The sequence below is a fragment of the Centruroides vittatus genome, unplaced genomic scaffold (genome assembly GCF_030686945.1).
Source record: "Centruroides vittatus isolate TY-2023 unplaced genomic scaffold, ASM3068694v2 contig_1168, whole genome shotgun sequence".
Classification (NCBI taxonomy): domain Eukaryota; kingdom Metazoa; phylum Arthropoda; class Arachnida; order Scorpiones; family Buthidae; genus Centruroides; species Centruroides vittatus.
The window spans coordinates 2,511,629-2,538,320 of record NW_027120749.1 but is presented as its reverse complement, the minus strand read 5'-3'; the positions used below and the strand labels follow the sequence as shown (position 1 = coordinate 2,538,320).

Sequence of the window (26,692 nt, the reverse complement as noted above, 5' to 3'; positions counted from 1 at the left end):
CGAAGGAACACTCCGTACAAGGAATTTGTCTATCTTAGAAAAAATTAAATAGTCTAATAATAATAGAAAAAAATAAAACTGACTAGCAATCACAATTTTTGGACTACTACAGAGCACAGCTAAGATAGAACTGAAATATTTGCAAGACGCGGGACCTATATTCTTCAAAGGAAAGTCTAACAATGGGTTGGTGAATCGGTATAGGAATGTAATAAAGTTTAGGAAGTACTAACAAACAGGGACAAGTACCAAAATAAAGTAATAAAGTAATAAAGTAATAAAGGACAGGGCTAATCCCAGCACTTTTGGGAGAAGCACGTACACGGAACAATTGGCAAAGGTAACAAAACACCTGTGAGCAAATTTATTTTATATTTAATTTCTTAGAATACATAAAAATGCGTGGCTTGTAATAAAGAATAAACAAACATCATCATATTTCACCAGTGCTGCGTCAGAGAATGAAATACAAGCATAAGAAACACAGCAACTGTGATAAAAATATATAAATAAAACTTGACAATTAATAGAATATGTAAAAGTTCACGTCACACCTTTCACCTTGTGACGGCACACCAGTGTGCCGCGGCACACCGGTTGCGAAACACTGCTCTAGAGTAATCTTGGGTAAAACGAAGGCGCTGTCAGTAGTTCCACCAGAAGCAGGCGGCAGCACTGGCAAACAAGCGGGAAGTTGCGACGTGTGATGTAATTTACTTGTCTTTTAATAAGTTGTTTACAGGTATGTTGGCGATATTGCAATGTTTATTTGTTGATATTTGTCGTCTAATCGAAGGGAATATCAATAACGAAATAATTAAAAGTGAATATTTGTAGATTGACAACATGAAATCATTGGTTTGTTGCCTGGTAAAACTGTTTTAGTTTAGCTACTGAAGGTCGTAGTTTCGTTTTCGTGTGCGTACAATATATAATGATGTGCAGATGAGTCTTGTTTAACATCATTGATAAAATATATCAGAAGAGAATTTAAATCTGAAAAAATGCAAGAATTTAAAAATTTTTGAAATGCATGGAAATAAAAAGTAAATGAAATGGCTGAGTAAATAAATAAATGGAAAAATTAAGTAAAATTTTGTATTAGGTTTTTGTAAGAGTTGTTTGTGTAGTTTTTTATTAAAAGAAATGCATTTCCTTTAATAAAAAACTACATAAACAACTGTTCCTTGTGTGATGTGTTACCGAAGAAAGAAAGCCATTACTTTTAATTCTTTAAAATTTTGTAAATTTGAAACTTTATATTTAATCTATGAATAATTTGCTAAAACTGCTTTGTCTTCTCTTGTAATCTGTCATTGAATTCCTTGATAAAAAGTTACATGCAGTTTGCATAGTTAATTTTATATGTATATTCAATGGTGATATTCGAAATAGTTAACAAGGGTTTGCTAGCAGAAAATTTTTCCCTGACAATCACTGACAAACAAAATGGAAGTTTTGGCTAGAAATAAATACAATACCTTTTCTTGCGATATATCTAATAATCAGTGGCGTATTTGGAACGTAACGAGCTCTGGGCGAAGACCAGGTAACAATAGCATGTTAGTGCTGTCAACCTTTTTTTTTTTTTTCTTTTAGGCAGAGAAATTTTTTACCCCAAATGGCACTGCCGATAATAGACAGATGTCATCATCTCTCAAAAAATACAATATCCTTTTTATTTTGCTGTCCATAGCCCAACATGTGTTCCACAGCCATCTTGTATTATCTCGCGCATGTGAGATTGTGGGATCTCTCTTATGACTGGATCTAGTTTCAAGAACTCTCTTGAATCGATTACGATTAAACCTCATTTTGGTTGAGATTAAAACGGTCGAGAGAGATCGCACCAAGACATAGTCCCCGACCTTGCTCACAATCTAGATTGAAATGCTTGGTGCGAACGGGGTATAAGGCTCTAGTTTAGTAGTATTACAGAGTATAATACGTATATTTTAATATATTTAAAAAAAAAAAACCACTGAGAAATGTTATGTGTTTAACAAGGTTCGGAAAACTGAAAATTTTAACAACGGGTTCGGCCGAACCTGTGCAAACCCGCTGAATATCACCACTGTGTATATTGTAGACACTGTAACTGCTCAATTTGAAAAAGCACATTTTAAAACTGACATTAAAAGATATCATCTCATCATCCTTTACATATTCTATATGAATTATTTGATCTATGATCATATTCTCTTTTAGACTTGATTTATATATATATTATTCCAATGTAAAAAATAATTAGAACAATATATATACATAACTAAAATTACTAATTGTGAGTTTTCAATAACCATGTTATATATGGTGTGTATTATTTCAAACTTCTGAACTAGGTTTTGTTACATAACACACACATTCTCATCACACTATCTTTAAAAGGGGCCAACTGGTGGCCGAGCGGTTCCATTCCCTGAACACTGGGAGTTTGGTAGTACAATATTATACTTTCATTTTTAAATTTTGCCTCCATGGAAGCCAATTCTATAATTTTTATGGTTAAAGTTAAAAATTAACAAATTGTTTCCATTATCATAGTTTCCAGAATCAGTGTTTGGTACTGACTAGCAGCATTTTGTTTATTCATTAGTGGACAGGCTGCTTTTTCCCTTTTGTCAGTGTTTTTAAAGAATTTGCTATTGTTACATAAACACTTCATTTAACAAGTCTAATACCAATATATATGCTGAAGACCTTGTATGTATTTTATTACAAATGACTGATGCAAACCAAAGTGACATTTGTTGTTTCTTAAACTCTATAAGGTTCAGATATACGGACACTTGGCAATTGCCAAGTGTCCATATATCTGAACCTTATAGAAACAACAAGAATTACCAGCACGGTTTCAAAATACATCCAAAGTGACATTCTCAGATTCTTTTAATTGAAAGAAAAAACCAAGATTGATATTTTTATACATGTATGTTGGTATATGTATGAGAATTTTAGCACAAATATGATAATTTTAAATGGCAGATGACAAATTGCTTCAAGTCTGGCAGCTTTAGTGCTATCATATTGGAGGTTAAATCAATTATGGCCAACTCATCAGTGGAAGAAAATGTGTTACTTTTACAGTTATACCAAATCATTGAGCAGTGCTACAGTTTCTCCACCCAAAAGGAAGAAACATCTGATTCATCACTTAAGAATATATAAACTGTGTGGTCCTTTCTCAAGAAAAAAAACTAGATGGTTCTTTGAGATTTGACTCCTCTGAATTGCTGTGTAGCAAAAGGAAAAGATATTCAGTATAGTAAGAAAAAGACAGAGATATGAAATAAATCACAACCAGAAAAAATTATTATCCTTAATAATTACAGTGAAAGTCAATAATTGTCACGAGTACTAAGCCAAACAATTGTTTGGCTTAGTACAGTGATTGTTTGGCTTGGTATTGATACCAAGCCAAACAATCCAAAGGCTTCCAGATATTGATATTTGTCATGAATACACGAGAAAAGTAAGAAAAGAAATTATTAACTGATGATGGACGCTTAATGCGTTTGAAAACGTTCTTAATATTAAAGAATTTGTGCTGGATGATTGAATGGTTTTTATTTTATTGAATTATTAATAAAACAAAACATCACACAAAGGTACATAACAGGAGGCACTCAGGCAATATTCAAGACACATCAAGATGGAACACATCATAAATCTAGGTGTACATTTATGATATAATCTGTAAAATATTTGACTTTTTTTTAAATTATGATGATATGATTGTTAAAGAGTATAAAGCTATTGCCATAGTCTTGACAGTGCTTATGGCAATAGCTTTATAAGATATCATATGCTGGGATAATATTAAATTTTGTTTATCAAAGGTATTTAATATAATCACTGCAATGTAAATGTTAAAAAAGTTTTTGCTTTTTATGCTGTCAGCGTTTTTCTACCAACATCCCAGCTATTCCCCATTCTAAAGGTTGGCAAGTATGCATTATATTTGTTTGTTTTTTTCCAAAAAAGGGGGGGAGCAAAAATAAACTCTTGATGTGCTCAAAGCTTCTTGTCCTAATGATTGTTGTACTTCTTAAATCATATAATTTGATAAATTTAGGACTTACAGGAATATGTTTAATTGTGTAGCATTGTCATTGCACTCAAAAGAGTGTAATTACAATTTTATGTGATTAATTTTATCAGAATGCATTTCAGGTCAAAACTACTTCAGCTTTGCTGACAATCTTTGAAAGTCACAAGAAAATTAAATAATTTTAGTATAATATTAACACAAAAAATAATGAAAAATGTCATATGCGGAGTATTAAATATGGAATGTAAAAAATAAAACCTAAATGAATTTATCTGCAAAAAAATCAGACTAAGGCAGTGTTTCTCAAACTTGTTTGTACGGTGGCACACTGAAATTATTAAACAAAATTCACGGCACCCCTGTTATCATTATTATTATTATTATTATTTTGCTTTTTTATGGTTAATAAAGATATGAAGGATTAAAAGTTTATTTCCAAACAACACAAAAACATTCAAAACAAAAGTTATTATTATAAAGGTATCTGGTGATAAAATGAGCTCTCAATTTTTGATGATTTACTAGTGCTAATCGATTCCTTAGCTTTGCTACCAGAAACCACTTCTTGATCATTAGAATCTTCACGTTTTCTATTTTAATGAAAAAATTATTCACGATATTGAACGACATAATTTATTTTTTCTTGTTGTAAAGAAGAAAAATACTTTTATACGATGCTTTTTCGTTATTGTCCGAACATATAACAATAATAAAAACAGCTACTTACTGCATTCGACGCATTTATATTGCGCTTCTACTCGCTGCAGGAACAGAAGAACAGACAACTAGTAACTAGTTCGTTTTTTTTCTAGTATTTACGTATCGGCAATTACCGAGTCACTGAGACAAGTGGCGACGTAACAAGATTAGTAGAAAAAACCAATATTCGTGTTTTATAATTGTTTTAATTATTTATCTAATTTAATACTTTAATTCCATTATTTTAAGTAATTTTAATTTAATTATTTAAAAATTTCGCGGCACCCTTGTGGCGTACTTGCGGCACCTGCTTTGAGAACCACTGGACTAAGGGAACACATTTGTACAATAAAAATATAAATTCTGTACAATACAAATATGTCAAATAAAAATATACGAATTCTGCCATCACTGTCAGCTGTGTTAATGTCAGTTGTCAAATCTTACTAGTGTTTAGATTTTATTAGAAGAAAGAAATGTCATTAAAAGAAAATTACAAGAATACTTAAATAAAAATTCCAAGAAATTTTAAAATAAATTTAAATGCTGGTTTAGTTTTAAGTGAGATCTGGCAACATGCATTAACCTAATTGGAAGAATTCATTAAAAAGAACCATTATTTAATGCTGTTACACAATATTTTGATGAAACCACACTGGGTGACTTTTTTCATACAGAAAAAAGTCATCCAGTGTGGTTTTATGCACTCATTTTTATAAATTTTTACATTTGATTTTGTTTTTGAAATTATTTTAAACTATTTTTAATTTTAATTTTTATTTTATTTTTTATTATTTATTTAGTTTTATTTATATAAGTATTTATTAAATCAAATAACTTATATAGGTAACTATTTGTTGGTTTTAATTTTTTAAAACATCTTTGACGTGTAATACATGACTTGTTTTATTTTTTTTAAATTAAAAAATTTTTAATCTTGGCAATAATTTATATAGGTAAAAAATAATTTAATTGTTTACTATTTACTTTATCATCATTTTAATCTTTTATATTTTTTAAATGGCTTTAGATTACATTTCAATATACAACCTATATTTGTGGCACCCTCCCAAGTAAATTTGTTTAGGTTTTATTTTTTAAATCCTATTTTTAATTCTCAGCATATGACATTCTACATTACTTTTTTATGTTAATATTATACTAAAATTATTTAATTTCCTTGAGACTTTACTCAAGATCAGTATTCTAAAAGATCAGCAGCAGCTGAAGAGGGGTTTTGACCCAAAATGCATTCTACAAAGACAATTCTGTGTGATTTAATTTTGTCATTCTGTTAGATACATTTCTGTATCATAAGTCCTAAATTTATCAAACTGTGTGATTGAGAATGCTGATGAAATGCCTGCATTTTTTAATATACTAGTGGATAACTTTGAATAATGCAGGTGTGGATAGGAAGAGTGGAGAAGCAGCACTACTGTTATTCTAGCCATTACTGCCAATGATATGAAACTATCACCATATGTAATTTTTAAAATAAGAACATTTCTAAAAGAGAGAATTACCAGTTGGAATCTTGGAACAAGTACAACAGAAGAAGAATGGTCAGATGATAGAACAGTGTTGGCACTGTGCTTGACAAGGGCATTTGGTGGAAAGTATAAAGAAAAAATTGAGAGAGAAAAAAGTGACATGATAATTATACCATAAGGAATAACTGATATTTTACAATCTCATGATGTATCAATCAACAGTCACTTAAAGTGCATTTATGGTAGTTGTAGCATGTAAATAGAGGTACACTTTTTTGGAAACAACATCCAGCAGATAATTGAAAAAAGCATCATTGTATCAATTGTGCCACTAAATTGTGTCTGTGTGATCATTAATATCCTCAGAAATAGTACAAAAAAGTTTTTAAAAAGCAGCAATTTCTAATAACTGGATGTGAAAGTGAAGACAAAGTGTGGTTTAACAATTCATGACTGTGATTATGATGTCAGTGATGAGTTGACTGACAACAATCAGTAATCAGTGTTTGTAAATATTTTAATAAATATATTTATAAAACTATGTAAACATTAATATAAATTATTTTGTTTTTAAATTAAAATAAGTTATTTTGAGTATAAGTATTTGACTAAACTTCTTGCAAAAAATGTGAATTATACATACAGTACCCACAGTAAGTTTTGTGTGTATATTATTTATATGTTAAATATATAAACCATATCATTGAAATAAGGGACTATCTCTTTAATAGTAGGTAACTAATAAAAATTAAATTATTTAATTCAGTATTTTTATTTTTAAGATTTTACATATCAATATTTGGAAAAAAACTGATAAAACCAGATATTGTTGGCTATGTATCAAGAAACAAAACCAAAAATAATATTGAATACAATTAATCTTTTTTAAATATATGAAATATTTTAGATAATTTGCCTCATTTAAACAAACAGAGACAGTAAATTAGTCAGCCATGTATTATCTTTATACTTTCTGATTATGTATCATGTATGTACGATATTTATTGTGATATTCAGAGAAAATTAATTTTTTTTTTTTTTCCTTTTTTTTTACAAATTCTTTTCCTTGGATAACATTTTATGTCAAAAAACATTTGTGTTATTAAAAGGACTATTAATTAATACCAAAAAAACTGATTTTACTCCTCTAAATATTAAGCTTAGCATGGTGTACACCAATTCTACACCGCATTTGTCACATTTATTGAATTAATAGATGAAAAATAGTACTGTAAATAATGATTTTATTTATTAGGCTTACAATTTTAGAAATATTTTCAATATTTTATTTTTTATATATTTGTTGAATATTTTTCTGATGTAAAAAATTTTATTTTCTTAAAAGGTGATAAATAAGTACTGAATTTTTTGGAAATACAATATATTTATTAAATGGCAAAGAATTAAGAATAGAATAAGAAATGTACTCAACAAACAAATGAAATGAGCAGTTATTTATTGTGACATCATCACAATGCTGGGCTGCAATTTTTAATGTGTTTAATTTAAAATATATGCTTTCCACCTCAAATTAGTACTGTAGTGTCTTGCCCCTGTACATCATACTCTTTCTTTAACAATAGAGTCATGTTGGTCATCTATTAACTGATCAGAGGAAAAGTTTTGAATTGAAATAATGTGACTTCCAGTTTGCATTAGAAGTTCATATACAGTTAATCGGACCTCCTGCCTCTAAGGTTTCCATATATGGTCTCAGATTTCATTCATCTATCTGACTCTGTTCTCAAGATTAAGGAAAGACAAAAGGACAGACGACAGTGGGAATTTATAGGTTTACAGTTTTTTTAAATTGCAGCCCAACAATGCAAATTTTCAGTAGGTTAAAAATATTTGAGAAAATACTTTGTAATGAAAAATAAAACAAATATTATTTTGATGATGATGATTTTGATAACTTAAAATAATAATTTGGTTATTTTCAGAGAAATATATTCTAATTATTGTAATTTTGGGTGAATAACCTTTGATGGCAGACACCTTGCAGAAAATTGCAAGAAGAAAACCAACCCTTTGTATAATCTGTCCTACTGTACAGTATATCCCATGTCTCCAGATTGCCATTGAAAACAAGATAATTACCAATTAAGTGAAACAAGAATAATCAAAGATGTATACATTTCGAATTATATGGTTAATGTGGATTACAAGTATATTTGGATTTGTAAAGAAGTTCGGAAATACAGAATCTAAAGTGCTTTTTGAATGCCTGCTGTGGAGGGACAAACAAGTCCGAAACACAAGCTTAAAGTGTATGTGTTTATAATTTAAAAAAAAAAAACAGGTGAACTAAATAAAAAAATATTATTTCTGATCTGTAAGACTAAATATCTGCATCCATAATTTTCCAATATAATAAGTCCTGTTAATTGATAAATGTACTAGTATACAAAGATAAATTTAAGATAATTACCAGCATACTAATGGCGTGTAGTCCATGAAGCTGAGGAAGCACCACTTCCCTTGTATTTTCTGAAATATAAATACATATTGTGTGATTATTTTCATACTTTAACATACTTTGAATTACTTAAAATTAATATTTGATTATAACTGCATTATGTTGATTACAAATTTCTATACATGTGAAAAACAATGATAAGATTGCTATTGTATATTTGAATATAAATTCATATATGCATATTCCCAATGGAAGCGTTGTATTGTCAAATATGGGACAGCTTCCATGGTGAAAATATTTGAATCATGTAAAGCAGCAAGATTACAGGCATTTGCGCATGTGCTTTACAGAGCACCAACCTCTCACGGTTTAGCTGGTGGATGCTACACACAAAAATATCATATAACGCTTTCAATGATTCCATCCATTAGCCACTTTAGGGAACTATTTGACTAAGTGCATTGTTTTAAGATTTAAAAATTAAAGATTTTATTTTATTTTTATGTCTGTTTCTTTACAAAGTTATATTTAATCAAAATTTTCTTTTAATTATAATTATATTGACAGATTTTCAGACAAAACCTTTAGAATTTTTATCACTTTTAGATGTTAATAATTTTAAATATTATGAAAAATAATTTTCTAAAGCGAGTTTTAATTCTTTAAATTAAATCAAAAAATTCTCCATAAAATTTACGTATCTAAATTACGTAGTAAATTGTAATATTATATTCATGTCCAGACTATACTGGCAAGTCACTCTTAGACATAAAAAATATTATAATTAATCATGATCTGAACAAAGATGTACTAAATGAATTATATTTATTTAATATCGTTAATTTTTACAGTATCATCTACGAGTGCATCTGTTGAGTGCAGTTTTTCAACTATTGAGTGAATAGATACATTCGCAAGGAACACTCGGTCAGAGGAAAGATTGTTGTCACTAGCATTGCTTTCAATAGAAAAAAAGCTTTTAAATACTTTGATGGAATCAATGACAAGAAATTTTTATGATAAAGTTATATTAATGACTTTGTAGAAAAAATTGCTGAATAGAGTTAGTTTATAAAAAATAATATAAATAATTTCTTATATCTTTGTTTCATGTCAATTATTTATTTTAGAATTAAAATAAACAAACTGTTTATTTTTGTCATTTTCAGTATTTGTTTAAAATTTTTATGGAAAAACAGTTTCCCTAACATCAAATGTCATCACGTGCCACTGCAGCATATAGTTTAGAAGTAGTCAACTCAAGCATTAAACAATTAATGAAGCATTGAGTTGACTACTTAACTGTATGCTGCAGTGGCATTGATGACAGAATTTTGCCATAAGTTTTGCTTGTTTTAATAGTTAATTGATCCATTAACATTCTTTTGTTTGTTTTTCATTTTTTGTGATCTGATGATGATACCAATTTAGTATCAAATATCTGGGAGAAGTTGTACAATCAACTTTTAACTTGTGATTGAAATTTAAAATTAGCATATAATCCATACTGGCTTTCAAATTATATTTGAAACACAGATAACCTGTGGGCTAGCCCTGAAATTATAATAGTTTTATCTTATTGGAAAAATCAAATTAACAAAACTATAATATTTTTATTTTGATTTATTTAAATAAAAATGTTATAAATATATATATATATATATATATATATATATTTAAGTAGCTTTAACTAGAGGCTGTTCATTAATTATGTATGCAGTTTTTGAGCTACTTTTGGCTTCCTTCTTCTTTGTTTTGTACAATGATGCAGTGGCGTGCCATGACATTTGATGATAGGGAAGCTGTGTTTCTGTGAGAAGCCGACTTTCAGGGGCAATCAGTTAATTGCGCGTCAGTGATGATCTTGGTTTCATTTGTATTGTTTGTTTGATAAGCCAGTAAAAACCATAGACTTCTCTAAATGTATTTTTAATAACACAATTACATTCTGAATCGCTAGTCACGATACAAGGGCTAAAATTATAAATAAAATAATATTTTATTTCACCAAGTAAGTTTTTGTGTCGTGGATGTACAATACATACTCGTACCTGGTACAAAATATTTTTCAATTGTATTAATATACTTTTAAAGAAAATTATAATTAAATATAGCTTTGTAAAGAAACATACATAAAAATAACATAAAATCTTTACTTTTTAAATCTTAAAACAATCCACTTAGTCAAATAGCTCCATACGAGTGACTAATGGATGGAATCAGAGACGGTCCTGGTAGGTGCATGCACGCAGGCTGCCAAATCCCAAGGGTGCCAATACCGGTCAATGTCAAATGCCTCTTTTGTCACATCACTCGTATATCTCAAAGGACACGACAGGGTTGTACATTTTAAACGTTTCTTGCCATAGCTATAAAAATTTAAATATGTTAAACTTAATAGATTGTCCGTCGTTTGTTTTCTAACTAATTCGTTTTAGGATCAGGGTGCACGGAAATTCCAAAATTTACAACTTTTCGGTCACTCTCATTGAACTGGAAAAATTTCTTTATTATTTAATATTACGAAGAAATCAGTCCGCACTGTACTCGGCTAGAGATTAGTTTGGTTAAGCTTTTGTTTAAGTAAAACTCTGGCTCTTTCGGCAGGGTTTAATTCATGTCCCCAATTCCCTAATCTCTTAATTATTTAGGCTAACTTTTGTACTTCTTAAGTAGAAATAAGTTGAAACCGGTTACTTTGTACTTGAATATTTGTAGTCTTGGGAAAAAGTGGAAAGAAAAATTTTTATGACAACGGATACATAAATCGTAAATTTAAGGAAAATAAATTCTAGAGCTTTTTTTTGCACCTTATGCATCTTTCATTAAATTTAGTTGTAAATGATGCTGCCAAAGTAATAGTTAATTTTTTAACATTGTACAAGATTTATACACATTTTTTTTATATTTCCTTATAGATGGGACATACGAAATCATAATATCACTGGTTTAACATTGAAATCCATAAGTAATATAAGATGGGAGAGCAGAATAAAAATATCAAATATTTTAATGGATTTTTTTAAACTCTGTCAACTATACAGAACTATCATAAAAACATCATACCAGTAAATTCTTATCGACTGGGTTAAGTTATAAATCTACTCATGATTCACATAATCAGGCGAGGGCAGCTAACAGCCTAGGACCAATCCTGGATAGAATTGGAAACGTTATGTGTGTGTAGCTTCCACCAGCTAAACCGGGTAAGGTTGGTGCTCTGTAAAGTGCATGCGCAAATGAGTATAATCTGGCTGTTTGGAAGCTGACAATACAGCGCTTCCATTCTGCCACTAATATTCGAATATACAATAGCAATTTTATCGTTTTTTTCACATGCAGTATAGAAATTTGTAATAAGATACATAATGTGGTTATAATAAAATATTAATTTTAATTATATGAAAATAATTGTGCACAATATGTATTTAATTTTTAGAAAATACAAGGGAAACGGTGCTTCCACCGCTTCCAATGATGGCACGCCACTGCAATGATGTACTTTTGGCAAATGTCCTTCACTTTAATTATGTGAACAATAGTTTATGGACATCCTGACATTGAAGAAAGGAAAGAGTTTTCAAAAATTGACGTTACTCTATTCTAAACCAATGAAAATTTCAAAAATTTATGACTATATTCCTCTATTGTAGTACAAAAAATTTCAGACTTCATTCACTAAATGCAATGTAGTTTTAAAAAATAGGGCAATTTTTATTAATTATTTTAAATGACAAAATTTGCAGTTAAATAACAGATAAAAATTACAAAACCAATTTTCCTGAGTTATCTAAGTTTTCTGTTATGATAATATACTACTAAATTAATTTTCGGTGCTTGAAAACTTGGCAATTGAAGATTTTTTTTTAAATTTTGGACCAAAAACTTTTCTAATACATCAGCATTTTCTACATCATGTGTGCTTCATTTTTTTTCCAATAATGACTTATCTTTCATTAATCAAAATCTTTTACTTTGTGATTTGACATATAGAAACAGTGATATTTTGAAAAATCCAAAAATCACATTGTTTGTTTTATGTAATCTCAAAATTCATAATTCACTATACTATCCTGCTGTGGTCTTTGTATGCCATTAACACCAACAAAAAAAATTCCACTTAAATAATGGAATTCCTCAACTATCAATATCTCAGTTTGTTAAAATTTAAGCTTATGTACTTTTGGGCTATTCTATGATTTTTAACTTTGTTGTTACTATAATTTAGAACTAAAAGTAGGTGATATTGTCTTTTTGTAAAATTATAACCCAAAATTTTGGTTATATTTCACTTATTAAAATTGGTTTAAATCTAAATAATAAGATATATTAAAGCTGATATTAAAAGGAAAGTTTTTCTTTTAGGATGCCAATTCAGTCAGTTCCACTATTGCCAATTATTATAGGAGTTGCTGCTGTTGTTGTTATAGTAACAATTTACAAAAAATGTAAGTTTGTTTTATTCTTTGATTTTCTTAAGATAAATTTCTTATATATGAAATTTTCATTTGTATAAACAGTTTGTAAAATAGCTTTTGTATCATAATAGTTTAATAAATTAAGACATAGTCGCTCTGGAAACATTTTTTACTTCCCTAGACGATCTCCATTTTTTCTTTTGTTCTAGAACAATTTTTCTTTTAGATGACCGGACCTTTCTTTAGAGGCTACTCAGCCATCCAACATTAAAAAACGTTCTTTAAAAACAGGGTTAATCCAATTAAAATTATAAAAATTTTCTTAAAAATTGGAAAATGGGATCTTACGACGTCTTTTCTTACATCCATGTCCATTCGGGAGTTCGGGCCTTTATCCACTCAAAAAATGCGCTGGAAAATGTAGATTTAGTTGACTCGGTCCCTCTGGCGACGATTTTTCATTTTAAGTTTTTTGAAGTACGTCGGATGTTAAATTTTTGTTTAATAAATTAAGACATAGTCGCTCTGGAAACATTTTTTAAGATCAAAAGAAAAAGAATCGTCAAAGAAAAAATGTTTCCAGAGCGACTATGTCTTAATTTATTAAACAAAAATTTAACATCCGACGTACTTCAAAAAACTCATAATAGTTTGTTTTTAAAGTATTAAAATGCAATACAATAAGGTATGTACACACTGAAATAAATGAATAGAAGTAAACTTTCAAAAGAACACCTAACTCAATAACCTAAAAACCAGCAAAATTGTTCTCACTTGTAAATCAAACATTTTCGTTCATTTTAAATGGACATCCTCAGGCTAAAGATCAAAATAAAACAGCACAATTTTCGAGCAATCTTCATGTGTGACATTTCCTGCCATTGGTGGAGGTGAGTCAAATAACTATGATAGAAGAGCACTATTTTTTTTTTCTTGGCTGGTTTTTAGATTATTGAGTTAGGTTTTCTTAGTTTATTAACCAGCATTTAGCAGTCGTCCGTTAAAAAACTTTTTTTTTTATATATGTGGGGATTATTTGAGATCTGCGGATTAACGAATTAATTATTATAAAATATAACAAAATATTTTATTTCTTTGATAATTGTTTACACAAAAGAATGTACATTAGTCATTTCTGAAAAAGGGAGGAAACAAACTTCCTTTTTAGGCTGACTAAAACTTAACTCACTGTCCTATGACGATGAGTCAGTTACCCAGCCGTCCCTATAAAAAAGGGGTGTTTTCCCACCATTCGGGACAGCTCATCAGAGTCCGAACCTGCCACAGGGCAGCAGTTGATGAAAGGTTCAACCTGCCATAGGGCGCAGTCTTCCACAGTACTGAAGGTGCCATATAACTTACGGCAGTTCTCTTCTGCCAGAGAGACCATAGAGGGGTCCATATAGAAAACAAAACATAATGTATACTTAGCACATAGAAGATTGATTCTCCCTGTTCACATCATCCATCTCCCAAGCTCCTCATAGAAGACCACGACTACGAATATTACATAAGTCAAGGTAGTAAAATTTAATGTGTTTGTAAGCTCTCTCTCTCTCTCTCTCATGATTAGGGTAGTTTAAGGATTTAGAGATTGCTTTATTGTATTTAGGTTTATTGTATTTGTTTCATTTAACTTTTATTAAATGATGTTGTTTTATAATGGTCTAGTTAATTAGTCTCCTCTCATATAGAGAAGTAGACCCTCCTGTTGGATTAGATCTTATGGATTTTGTTTTGCGTGTTAATCCACTGATAAATAGATTAAATGGTGTCAGTCCTGACAAGATCATGATTTTTCCAAATCTTGACCTACATAAGCTCGATAAAGCCATCCTTAGATGCTGTGGGCAAATCTAGCGATTCGACAAGATAACGCGTTACTTTTTGGTAATGACCTCCCCTGTATTCTTACGAGGGCTGTTCGGAAAGTTTGCGGCCTCAAATAGAACAACAAACAAAATAATGTTAAAACTTTTTTTATTTTTCAATATAGTTTCCTTTATTAGGAATGCACTTATTCCAGCGATGTTCTAGCTTTTTTTATACCATCACAGTAGGTCAAGGTGTGCAAAATACTCATTCCCTTCAGAGATGACTTCGTCATTTGAGTGGAATCTCTTTCCAGCCAAAAATTTTTTTAGGTTTGGAAAAAGGTGGAAGTCACTGGGGCCAAATCAAATGAGTACGGTGGATGTGGAACTAATTGGAAGCGAAGTTTGTTTATCTTTTGTTTGGTGATTCTGGTGGAATATGCAGGTGCATTATCGTGGTGGAACGGAACCCCTTTTCTTCTTCAAGTGTTGCCTCTTTTCTTCGATTTCTTTCTTCAGTTTTTCCAAAAGTTCACAATAATAGACAGCATTGATGGTCTTTCCTCTTTCTAGTAGTCAATAAAGATGATGCCTTTAGCATCCCAAAAAACCGAAGCTATCACTTTCCCCGTTGATGGAACTGTCTTTGCCTTCTTTGGTGGTGGCGAACTGTGGTGTTTCCACTGCTTCGACTGTTCTTTTGTTTCAGGAGTGTAATAGTGGATCCACATTTCATCAGTAGTCACAAACCAATGCAAGAAATCCTGTGGATTTTTCTGGTAGAAGTCCAAACACTCCTTTGACATCAAAGTGCGAACCAGTTTTGCTCGGCGGTCAGCAGATGCGGCAACAACCTTGCTGAGACCTTCGTCATACCCAAATTTTCGGTTAAGATGTGGTGCACTCGGTCGACAGAGATGCCTGTTGTCTCAGCTATCTCACACGTTTTCAAATGGTGATCTGCTAACACAAAATCGTGAACTTTGTCGATATTTTCTTCAGTGACAGCAGTTGATGGCTGTCCACTGCGAGGATCATGTTTCACACTCTCTCTGCCAGACTTAAAAAGGGCTGTCCATTTTTTCACAGTGGTGTACGAAGGAGCAGACTCCCAAAACTTCATCCATGTCAGCTTTGATTTGAGATGGGGTCAACCCTTTTTTTGTCAGGTATTTTATGACCGCACGAGTCCCGTCTTCTCCATTTTTGACAAAGCACTTGCACACTGACTATCTGCTAAGCAGTTGTGGCAAAACTTTACGACAAATCAAGTGGAAATTAGTATTGTATCTTTAGCAAAGATGTCTGAATAATTCCCGCCAAAAATTAAATTGATCGCAGCGCCGCATATAGGCAAGGCCGCAAACTTTCCGAACAGCCCTCGTACATATATTAAAATATGAAACAAAGATGATATTGAATTTAAAAACAAATATATTTATGGACATTTTCAATGATAACACATAGCCATCATCTCCAGTGAAAAGCAGAAAAAAAATGGAAAAGAACAAATATAGTTTAGTTTATGTTCTAAATTTAAAATTTAGAATGTAAAAGAATTTAAAATTTAAAAAATCATTTAAACATAGAACAACAAAATGTTTTGAATATATTGTGATAGAATATAAAATAACATAATATCATAAAATAAAATATCAGAAATATCATTAATCAAAAAAATTAGAAATATCAGAAAATAAAATATCAAAATTCATTTAATATATTGAATGTCTAATTCTTTTTATTAGTTGTTATTGAAAAATTTGTTAGAAATAAGCTAAAATTATTGATAACAATCTAGGCCTAACTATACATACATCATGCTGTTTAAATTGATGAGAATACATAAAAATTGTTTTAGTAACTAGAATGTTTATATAATAGATCATTGCTGATTATTAATGTAGAAATGAATTTAAACAATAGCCTGTTCCATACAATAACCACTAAACTACATACTTTTGGTGTAAAATTTTTATAATTTATACTTTTATATTTTTTACATCTCAAAAAATAAATTTTTTTCAACAAACTAATTTTTCCATCAATTTTTGTAATTTAATAAACAAAATTAAAAGCCAAATTATTCTGTAATATAGACTATTCTTTATTTTTTATTAATATTATCATTAAACTAACAACAACAATCACAAATAACATTCTTTTAAATGTATTAAAAATTAAATTAAAAATGATGATGATGATATTGAACTGAATTATAAATTAGTCGTTATTACAGTATTGTTATTTTTTATTATTATTATTAGTTTTTTATCTTCTTGGAAAGTACATTGTAAAAAAAAGGATTAATTAAGTTTATTAAAAACCTTGTAATATTTTTCAAAGTAAAATAAATTCCTAAATAATTTTGAAATAGTCTGTTTTATTTACAGTTGTTAGTCCTAGCATTTTTTAATAACATATTTCAATTTCAGTTTTTATTATTAATTATTTGTGAGGTGACCAACCGTCCTCCTTTTGTAAGTTCTGTCCTCCCTCGAAAAGTGTCCTCCTAAATGTCCTCCTTTTTGATATTTGAAGACTAATCTGTAAATCTCCATATTTGATTGATGCCGAGCCGATCCGTTGCATGTAATGTGATGTGATGTGTTTGTATTTGACATGATGGTTCATCAAGGCTCGGTACAGTGCAGCAAAACGCGATTATGAAACACATTTGCTCTGCACAGGAGACCTTGAGAGAGTGCGCTGCATGCAAGTAGCTTTGTTTACTTTTTACCGAAACACAACACTGCACACACGCATGTGGCATGCAGTAGAGATTATTATAGTGTATTATTATTGCAATGAATAAAATGTTTCTTTTATTTACAATATTTTTTCCTTCAATTTATGTGTCCTCCTTTTCATTATAAAAAAGTTGGTCACCTTATTATTTGTCACAAATCAAAATTAGTCTGAATTGTTCTTAAAATAGAAATATACTCAAGGTTACATTTCACACACAGAAGTTATAAGAATTATTCATTATTAGGCTGCAATTTGAAAAATTGTAGACTGTAAAATTCCCACTGTTGTCTGTTCTTCCTTAATCTTGAGAACATTTAGATAGATGAAAATCAAGACTGGATGTGGAAAGCTTAGGGGCAGGAGGCCACAATTAACTATATATGAACTTCTGGTCTATACTGGAAGTCATGTGATTTCAAATCAAAAATTTCTCCTGAATGGAGTTAGATACATGATCAACATGACTTCATTATTATAGGAAAAGTGTGATGTACAGGGGCAAAACTATTAATTTGAGGTGGAGAGCATATATTTTAAATTAAATAAATTAAAAATATAGTTAAAAATAGCATTCCAGCATTGTGATGATGTCACAGTAAATAATTGCTCATTATGCATAATTTTATTTCATTATATAATATACAGTGACTCCAGTTTACCAGGTTTTTTAAAAATTTTATATTATAAACAATTGGGTCACAATTATCATTACAAACAAATCAAAACAATTATCATTACACAGAATCATTACAAACAAATATATTGGGTTGCTTGAACAAAAAGTTTGAGAAACTCTGGTCTAGCATCTTTAATGGATGGAGTTATGTAAAGTTGCAGTGGAAAATAAGATCATAAATTTAGATATTAAACTTCAAGAAATTATGTAACACAGCATACACAAGGCTAACATGGACTTGTGACAAAAAAAAGAGAGACAACCTAAGACAATATACAAAAAAGTAACACTGGCATTACCTACACCATCAAACCACCACATAAATATCAACATAGTTTTATATAGTTGTTAATTAAAATAATTGTTTTCTAGAGAACAAGTTAGATTTTCAAATAAATAAAGTTTCTTCAATTGTACATATCTCAAATGTAACAAGTGCATCATCAAACTCTACTAATTTCCAGAAACAAGTATCCCAAATATCAACTGTTATTTCTCACATTTAAAGCTTGTGGAACAAATTAAATTAAAGAAGATGCAAAAAGTTGGAATTTTGATTAAAAATACATATATGAGGTATATTTAGAAAGTAAAGATGCAAGGCAAATAGAAATCTAAGAAAAATTATTTTTTACAGTTTGCTGTACTGCCATGTCTGTTAGGGTATGAGTCACATGACAGAAGCCGCTTGACTTTAATTGCAACATCATTATTCTTACAGTTTGTTGAAAATGTCCCTGTCAGTTTGTGATACTGCTTTGTGTGAGGTTTGTTCAGTGATTTGATTCCTTTGCATGAAAGGGGAAACTGCCACTGAAATTCATTGGTAACTTATTTCCATTTGTGGCAAAGATGTTATGGACAGACTGTAAAGTACTATTTTAGTTTACAACGATTATCGACTCTACCGTGTCGGAAACAACCGTTAACCTACCGGGTACTTTACTCGGATTCGCGTTAGCGTGCCAGGCCTGGACTTTAAGCGTGCACCGAATTAAATAAAGACAATATGTGTCAATAGAAAAAAACCAAAGATTTAATTAGTCGTTTAGCAATAACTATGTACAATATTTAGTAAAAATCAAACAATAATTTATTCTAAGAAATTCAACAAAGTCAACCCGACAATTCTCAATTCAAATCTATATCTAACTTAACTATTCCCCTTGGGAATCCGACAAAACCAAAAAACTTAACTTATAACAATAATTCTTATAAACTAGAGATCCTAATTGTCACCTCAATATACTCGGAACCTATTTCCTCAAACTCTCAAGACTTTCTCAGACTGTCGATCCAAATTCGAATCACTTCAAATCACCTTGGAACTATTCGAGATCCTATCGGACACCTCTCTATTACTGCTGCGAAGCTCACCAAGCTCGTTGCTATCAGAATTCACCTCTCCGTCTTCACTTGAGACTCGGGATTTATAGTGTGAGGTGACGTCACAATTCTGAATGCGGTCACTCCCCTCATTTACATACTTAAATGCTAACAATAACGTTTTTCATCGTCTGGCAGCCCTTTTTCCGACAGTTTACTCACTAACCTTTTACATTATTTGTTTTTACAATTCTTTCCGGGACGTTTTTATTACTTAAGGTTTAGCGAGTTTTATTTCGTGCTTGTAGGTTCTCCCCCCCCCTCTTCTCGGTGCGGACCTATTCTTTGCCGCTCGGGGAGCGAAAATGTGCGTGAGTCTTATGGCGCTTTTCTTTCGTCGGTGAGTTGGGTTTTATTTCTTCTCTTTTTAATTACTGAAGGTGAATGGTGAGGAAACCTTCGTCCTAACAAAACATAAGCCCCAAACAAAAATAGAATAATAAGCAAAATAAAAGTAAAATAAAAATAACGCTCAGACTTGGTTCCTTACAAGACAAAACATGACAAAATGTTGTCCTATTGATAATGTCATCCATAAACTGCTTGCATCACACAAGAGTTGTTACAGACATTCAAGTGGGATGTTTTGGAACATCCATCCCAGCCCAGATCTTGCACCAAATGATTTTCTGAAGTTGTTTCCAAAGTTTAAGGAGCATATCTCTTGAAAGAAGTTTGATGACAGTCACAAGATTTAAGCAGTGAAGACATGGTTACAAGAGCGGGCAGGAGATTTCTATGATGCTAGCATCAAGAAACTCATTTCCAAACTCATCAAATACATTGAGGTCTAAGGTGACTATGTTTAAAAATAAACAAACATATGATCTGAAGGAATTATAGGTCAATCTAAAAATAAAATTGTTTAGAAATATTTTCTGGACTTTATATCTTTACTTTACAAATGTGCTTTGTAGTGTCACCAGAATTGAATAAGCTTTGGATGTTACTGCACGTGGATGAGAAGAAAATGGGTAGCAAAGCCATAGCGTTTTTCTTTTTTACTGTTATGTTATGGACCATTTCTCATGTTTGTCATACTTCAAATATAACAATACCACTAAATCTGAAAATAAATGTGAAGAAATAAAAATTTATTTAATGACATAACATCTACAAAGACTTCATTTTTGCTATCAAGGAAATGAGATCATGATTTTAATTGCTGTAACACAATTTTTAGAGACCTGTTTTTCAGAAATGCTTTCTTACTATTTGGAAAAGGGGCTGTCTGTGTTAAAGGCTACATGCTCACAAAGTTTCATTTGAATTGAAGACCCAAATATCTGACTCTCTCCTTATTAGTGAAATCTTCCTGGAAAATGCCTTACCTTATTTATATTTCTCTCCATCTCAACAAGGTGGTGACTAGTGAGAACTATTGTGGTGTTGGTGGAGTATATCCTATATTGCAAATACACCTATCCCTTGATTTACACAGTAGAAAGGTTCCTGAGAAAAACGTGTGAATCGAAATTGTAACTTTTTGAATGTGGAGCCGTGCAAATTGAAAAGTATGCGAAAGATGCATAATTTTGTTGTTTATTATGAATTTTTTAAGGTGCTTAAACAAACAAAAATATTGAAAAGCAAAAAAATATATTCTTTTGTTAATTAAATACAAAGTACAAAGGAAGAAAAAATAAAATCTAAAAGATTCAAAAAAAAAATTATTGCAAGGGTTGATGGCACTTATCAAGGTTTCATTCATCAATATCATTAATCACTGTCAATCTCTTCTTCTTGACTGGTTCAAGGTCACTTTCATCAGTCAAAATTATTTGTGCCAATTCAATGTTTGAAATAGAAACATTTACACCCCGAGGAGATTTGATAATGAAATCCATTATTAACATTTGCTTCTGATTTCTTATTAGATCTTTATAGACCTCATCATATTGAGCCAAGCAGTGATTAATATCACGTTGGAATCGAAGAGCCTATTCAACATTTGAGTCATTCTGTACAAAATAATTAAATCATCATCACTTAGTTCTTTATCAGCCACTAGTTCTGCAATGTCTCCTTCAGTAAAATTGTCAAAATCTTCTCCACCTGATGAATGTGCCAATTGTACTATCTGAGAATATTCATCCTTTAATGGTGAAATAGAAGCTTCACCTTTAACTACATTTGGCCACAATTTCTTCCAACAGCCATTGAGTGTTGATTGCTTAATCGTGGTATATGATTAAGCAATATGCTTAACACATTCTAAGGTTGTAAAATTTTTCCAAGCATTAATAACTGTTAAAGATTTGTTATTTTCCATTTGTTCTAAAATGTGCATGAAGGCTTGTTTTATGTACAGAACCTTAAAAGTCGAAATTATCCTGATCTAATGGCTGTAATAATGAAGTCATATAACTTGGACATTCTCATGCTGTAGATCTTGTGGATGACCCGGTGCATTGTCAATTAACAAAAACACTTTAAAAGGCAGTCCCTTTTCATTTAAATATTTTTTGGCATCTGGAATAAAACATTCATGAAACCATTCATTAAATATTGCGGCAGTAACTCACACTTTCTTATTGGCCCTCCAATAAACAGGAAGATGTTGATATTTATTTCTTTAAATACACATGGCATTTTTGATTTCTTAATAACCAATGGTTTCATAATGTAATCTTTTGAAGAATTGTTGTGCAATCTTTTGCTGCTTTATGACCACTAGCTGTTTTATGAATTTTAGACACATAGGTCCTCTCTGGCATTTTTTTCCAAAATAACCCTGACTCATTAGCATCGAAAACTTGATCAGGAGTATATGAATTGTTGGCAACAATTTCAGCAAATTTTGTTGGATATTCTTTTGCTGCATCTACATTGCCAGATGCCAGTTCACCTTTTAATTTTAAACTATGTAAAGAGTGTCTTGATTTGAATCTTTCAAACCAACCATGACTTGCTGTGAAAGTCTGCTTTTTTTCAGATAAAGAAGAGAATGGTAACTGCTCTTTAATTTTTTTGTAAATCTGCAAAGCTTTATTTGTAATAGTGTTGGCATCAATTAGCATTTGTTTTTGAGTTTGGTCCTCAATCCAAATCATTAATTCCTTCTCTATGTTTTCCATTGCAATATCTCTGACATATGAAGTTGTGCTCGTACTCGTACTACTGCCAGCTGCTACACTCTTTCTAATTGAGTTTTCATTTTTTTCTTATGGTTCTTATTGTAGCTTCATTCATACTATATAATCTAGCAACATCTATTACTCTCTCCATTTCGTAAACGATCCAAAATTTTTATTTTGGTTGCTAAAGATATAACTTTTCTTTTTACTTCTTCCCTATTTATAATTTGTTTTGACATAATAAGCCTACAAATATTACTCAAGATATAAAATATGTAATTAAAACTAATGTAATTCTTTGTTACTTACGAATATGAAAAATTAAAATTTTCTGGTTAAAAACGATGTGCAATTTCATGCATATGGGAGAATCTCCTATATCGGTTCCATTTGACAAATTGAAATAAAACTGTCACTTAGTGCCATAAATATCAACTATATCTTATAATTAAGGTGGATTGGTATATAGATTGGAGTTAAAAATTGTTCCTTTTGATCATAGCCAGTGTATTTTCAACATTTATTTTTTAAATTTTTTTAAACTGTGTAAAAGCGAAAACGTGTAAAAAAGTACAGTGTAAAACGAGGAATAGGTGTATACTGATACCTAGTATTATATCAGACCAAAGTCAAGACATAACTATAGGAAACAAATGTTTTGCTTAAGTGCTATTTGTACCATATACATTAGTAGTTAAGAATTTCCCGAATGTGTGATATGGTAGTCTTCTGTAGTGTGATATATTTGCTATTGTGAAGCTCTTAATGCTTCAAAACTTTTATGTAGTGTTTGTAGCATGAGAGATGTGCAAGAAGAGATTACTGGCAAATGCATACCTTATTTATTCTCTACAGACATTTTATTTCATGGCAAATTCTGAATATTTACTAATTATTTTTAGCATATGTATTTTGTATGTTTTATGTTATGTCCAGCTATGTCTATGTTGTATGTGAATTTTTAATTAAAAGTTTGCTTCTTGTCCTTTTGTTGAAATGTAATGTTATCAAGCTTATACATTTGCTTCTAATCTGAGACTTATCACACCCTTTTGGGGAATTAAATATGCATTTTGGACAGTCCTGTCTGTTTCAGTTTTAAAATACTTTTCAGGTTACAAGTTCTTTTACAACTGCATTACTTTTGTTTTAAAAGAAAAAAACGATTATGGTATAGGTTTCCCTAATACAATACGGTTTGAAAATTGGGGATATCCCCCATATAACACGACTTATGGTTTCACTCTAACATGATTTTGGAAATCCTCTGTCAAAATTTCACAATTTTTACGTGTAAACTTTGTTATTCAATATATATATATTCAAATAAGCCTGCATATCGTCTCAAATTTGCCACATATTTTAGAATATTGAAATTTTCAAATTATTTTGTCAGGTGTACTTTAATGAAAACTAATAGTGTGATATTTTTCTTTTCTTCCTTGTTGTAACTTTCTTATCAATCAGGTGTCATTGTCATTGCTTTCAGACTTTAGCCTTTAAGACTGTTACTGTATTTTTTTTTTTTTTTTTTTTTTTTTTTATAGATTAATCTTCGTATTTAGTAAACATTTTTAGGTAAGTGTTATTAAACTTTTTAGCCGTAGGTATTACTTACCTATGAATGATTACTTCATTCATAAAAAATGACAAATGAAATACAGTGGTATCTCAGTACTCTAACAATTTGGTATTCAAACACAAATTCTGAAAAAAGTCACTTGGCATTCAACTGAACAAATGCAACTTGCTAGAACAAATTTTTATTTCATCATCCATAAAAAAATTTTTATGATAAAAATAAAAATTAAAATGTTATCAGAAGTATCAGCAACATTATGAAAATGTTGTTGATACTTTGTAAAAAGAAAATACCCTTGGTTAACTAAACTTAATATTAACATGTAGTACAGTACTTTTAATTGTGATTGTTAATTAATTATTGATTGGAAAAAATTATTAATTGCTTTAATAAACATATTTCTCTTAGCAAAAGTATACTATTCTTTTTTGTTATTAACTTCTAGAACGTAACTCCATGTTTTGCATTAGTTCTTTGTTTTGTATAACATGAATTTGCATAATGCTGCACATTTTTGGAATGTAACTACCATGTTACTCAAGGGATAGCTGTACATCTATGTATACAAAATTTTTGATTTTGATTGAATTTGTGAATACATTGTATAAAAATATATTCACAATTTAATAAAGTAGAACAGCTAAAAAAGTCTCTTGGTGTCCAATTGAAAACATTTCCCCAAAAGGTGTGATATGTTCTTAGATTAGAAGTAAATATAGAAGCTTGAAACATTAAATGGACTCAGGGCCAGATCATCGAATAGACAAATGAGGCAAATGTCTAGGGTCCGGTTAAACTGTCTACTGTATTTTTAAAAGATTTGTAAATAAGATAGTTTACTTTTCTGTTGGACAACTGTATATAATAAACAAATAAAAACATATTGCTTTTTATATTGTTATTATGAATTCTAAAATCTAAAGAAAATATGTTCTTATGTTTCTTCTTATTGAAAGTAATTCTTTTGATAATTTAGAATTTTTTTATAGCGATAAGAATAATATTAACTATATGTATTCTTAACATTCTGTGAAATATTGTTAAACTAGCCGCCTGGGATGTCCCTAGTGGGCATTTATAAATAATATACTCAATTATACTGAATAAAAGCTGAAAATCATCGCTGGGGTGTCCTTGTGGATGTTTTTGGCAATGTCTGTAAATCTAGTAGCAGCAGTGTCATTCTGTGACAATAATATTTATATTGTTAATTTAAATAGTAGCTAGGGGTGCCCCTGGTGTTTAACAGTGTGAAGTTTGTTGCAAGTGTGAATTTTGAATTTTTTACTTTTCTACTGTAAGCAAGTTGAGGTTCAGAGGTAGGTCATTTAACATTATTATAATAGAGTAGACAACCGTATAACACGGTAGATATGATTTCCATGTTGTACGAGTCACTTAAATACATGAGACAATCACAGCCCAGGCATGTGTGCAGTTTAGGGGCTAAGGCTGTTTGAAAGGTTTTCTCCCATAAAATTAATTGATTCTAGACTAATTTGACTCGAACATTTCCAAAACATGCATAATTTTTTTAGGAATAATTCGTATAAACTATGCTATAAACAAAAAATTGTAGGAATACTTACCGAGTGCGCATCGTTCGAACATGCCCATGCATTGATGCTTATAATGATGAGGGAATGCTTATGATGATGCTTATAATGATGAGGGAATGCTTTGATGATGCTTATAATGATGAGGGAAATGTAAGTTTTTGTCGGAGCCAAGAAATGTTTAAGCGAAATTGTTTCTACGTAATTTGTGATAAAATATCTTTTCAATTAAAAGTTAGAAGCAAAAGTTACAAAGATATTGATGAAAATTTTTAAAACTTCATACAAACATAGTTGCCAACGAAGACGAATCAATTAATACCACATTGCTAAAAAAATGGTACAGTGGCGACATTGATACTGAAAAATTGGACGAGGAATTGTTGCAATTTAAATTAATTTGCAAAAGCCAAAATTTAACGTTGCCATCCGATATGCTGCAATTTATAAAGAGCACAAAAATAGTATCAACATTTCCAAATACAGAGAAATTATTACGAATATATTTAACTTTGCCTATATCAAATGCATCTGGTGAAAGGTCATTTTCAGTATTAAAACATGTAAAAAATTATTTACGAAACTCACTGAATGAATCAAAATTAAATTCTTTAGCTGTTTTATACATTGAATAAAATGCTTTGGATAATATTAATTATGATGAAATAATTGATAATTTTGCTGAATTAAAGACTAGAAAACAGAATTTTTAAATAAAGTTTATTTAAACAGTAATACCTCGGTTTTTGTTGACTTTAGTTATCGTCGAT

At 30.2% G+C, this 26,692-nt stretch overlaps 1 protein-coding gene across 1 annotated transcript in view; it reads left to right on the top strand.

Annotated features, from left to right (window-relative positions):
* Positions 1 to 686: 686 nt before the first annotated feature.
* LOC136981246 (baculoviral IAP repeat-containing protein 3-like) overlaps positions 687 to 26,692 on the top strand; it is a 46,959-nt gene continuing 20,953 nt past the window's right edge. Inside the window, exons 1-2 of the mRNA XM_067277531.1 lie at positions 687 to 742; positions 13,028 to 13,110. Of these exons, the coding sequence (XP_067133632.1) occupies positions 13,029 to 13,110 (82 nt within the window). The 5' untranslated portion in view covers positions 687 to 742; position 13,028. The remainder of the gene's footprint in view (positions 743 to 13,027; positions 13,111 to 26,692) is intronic.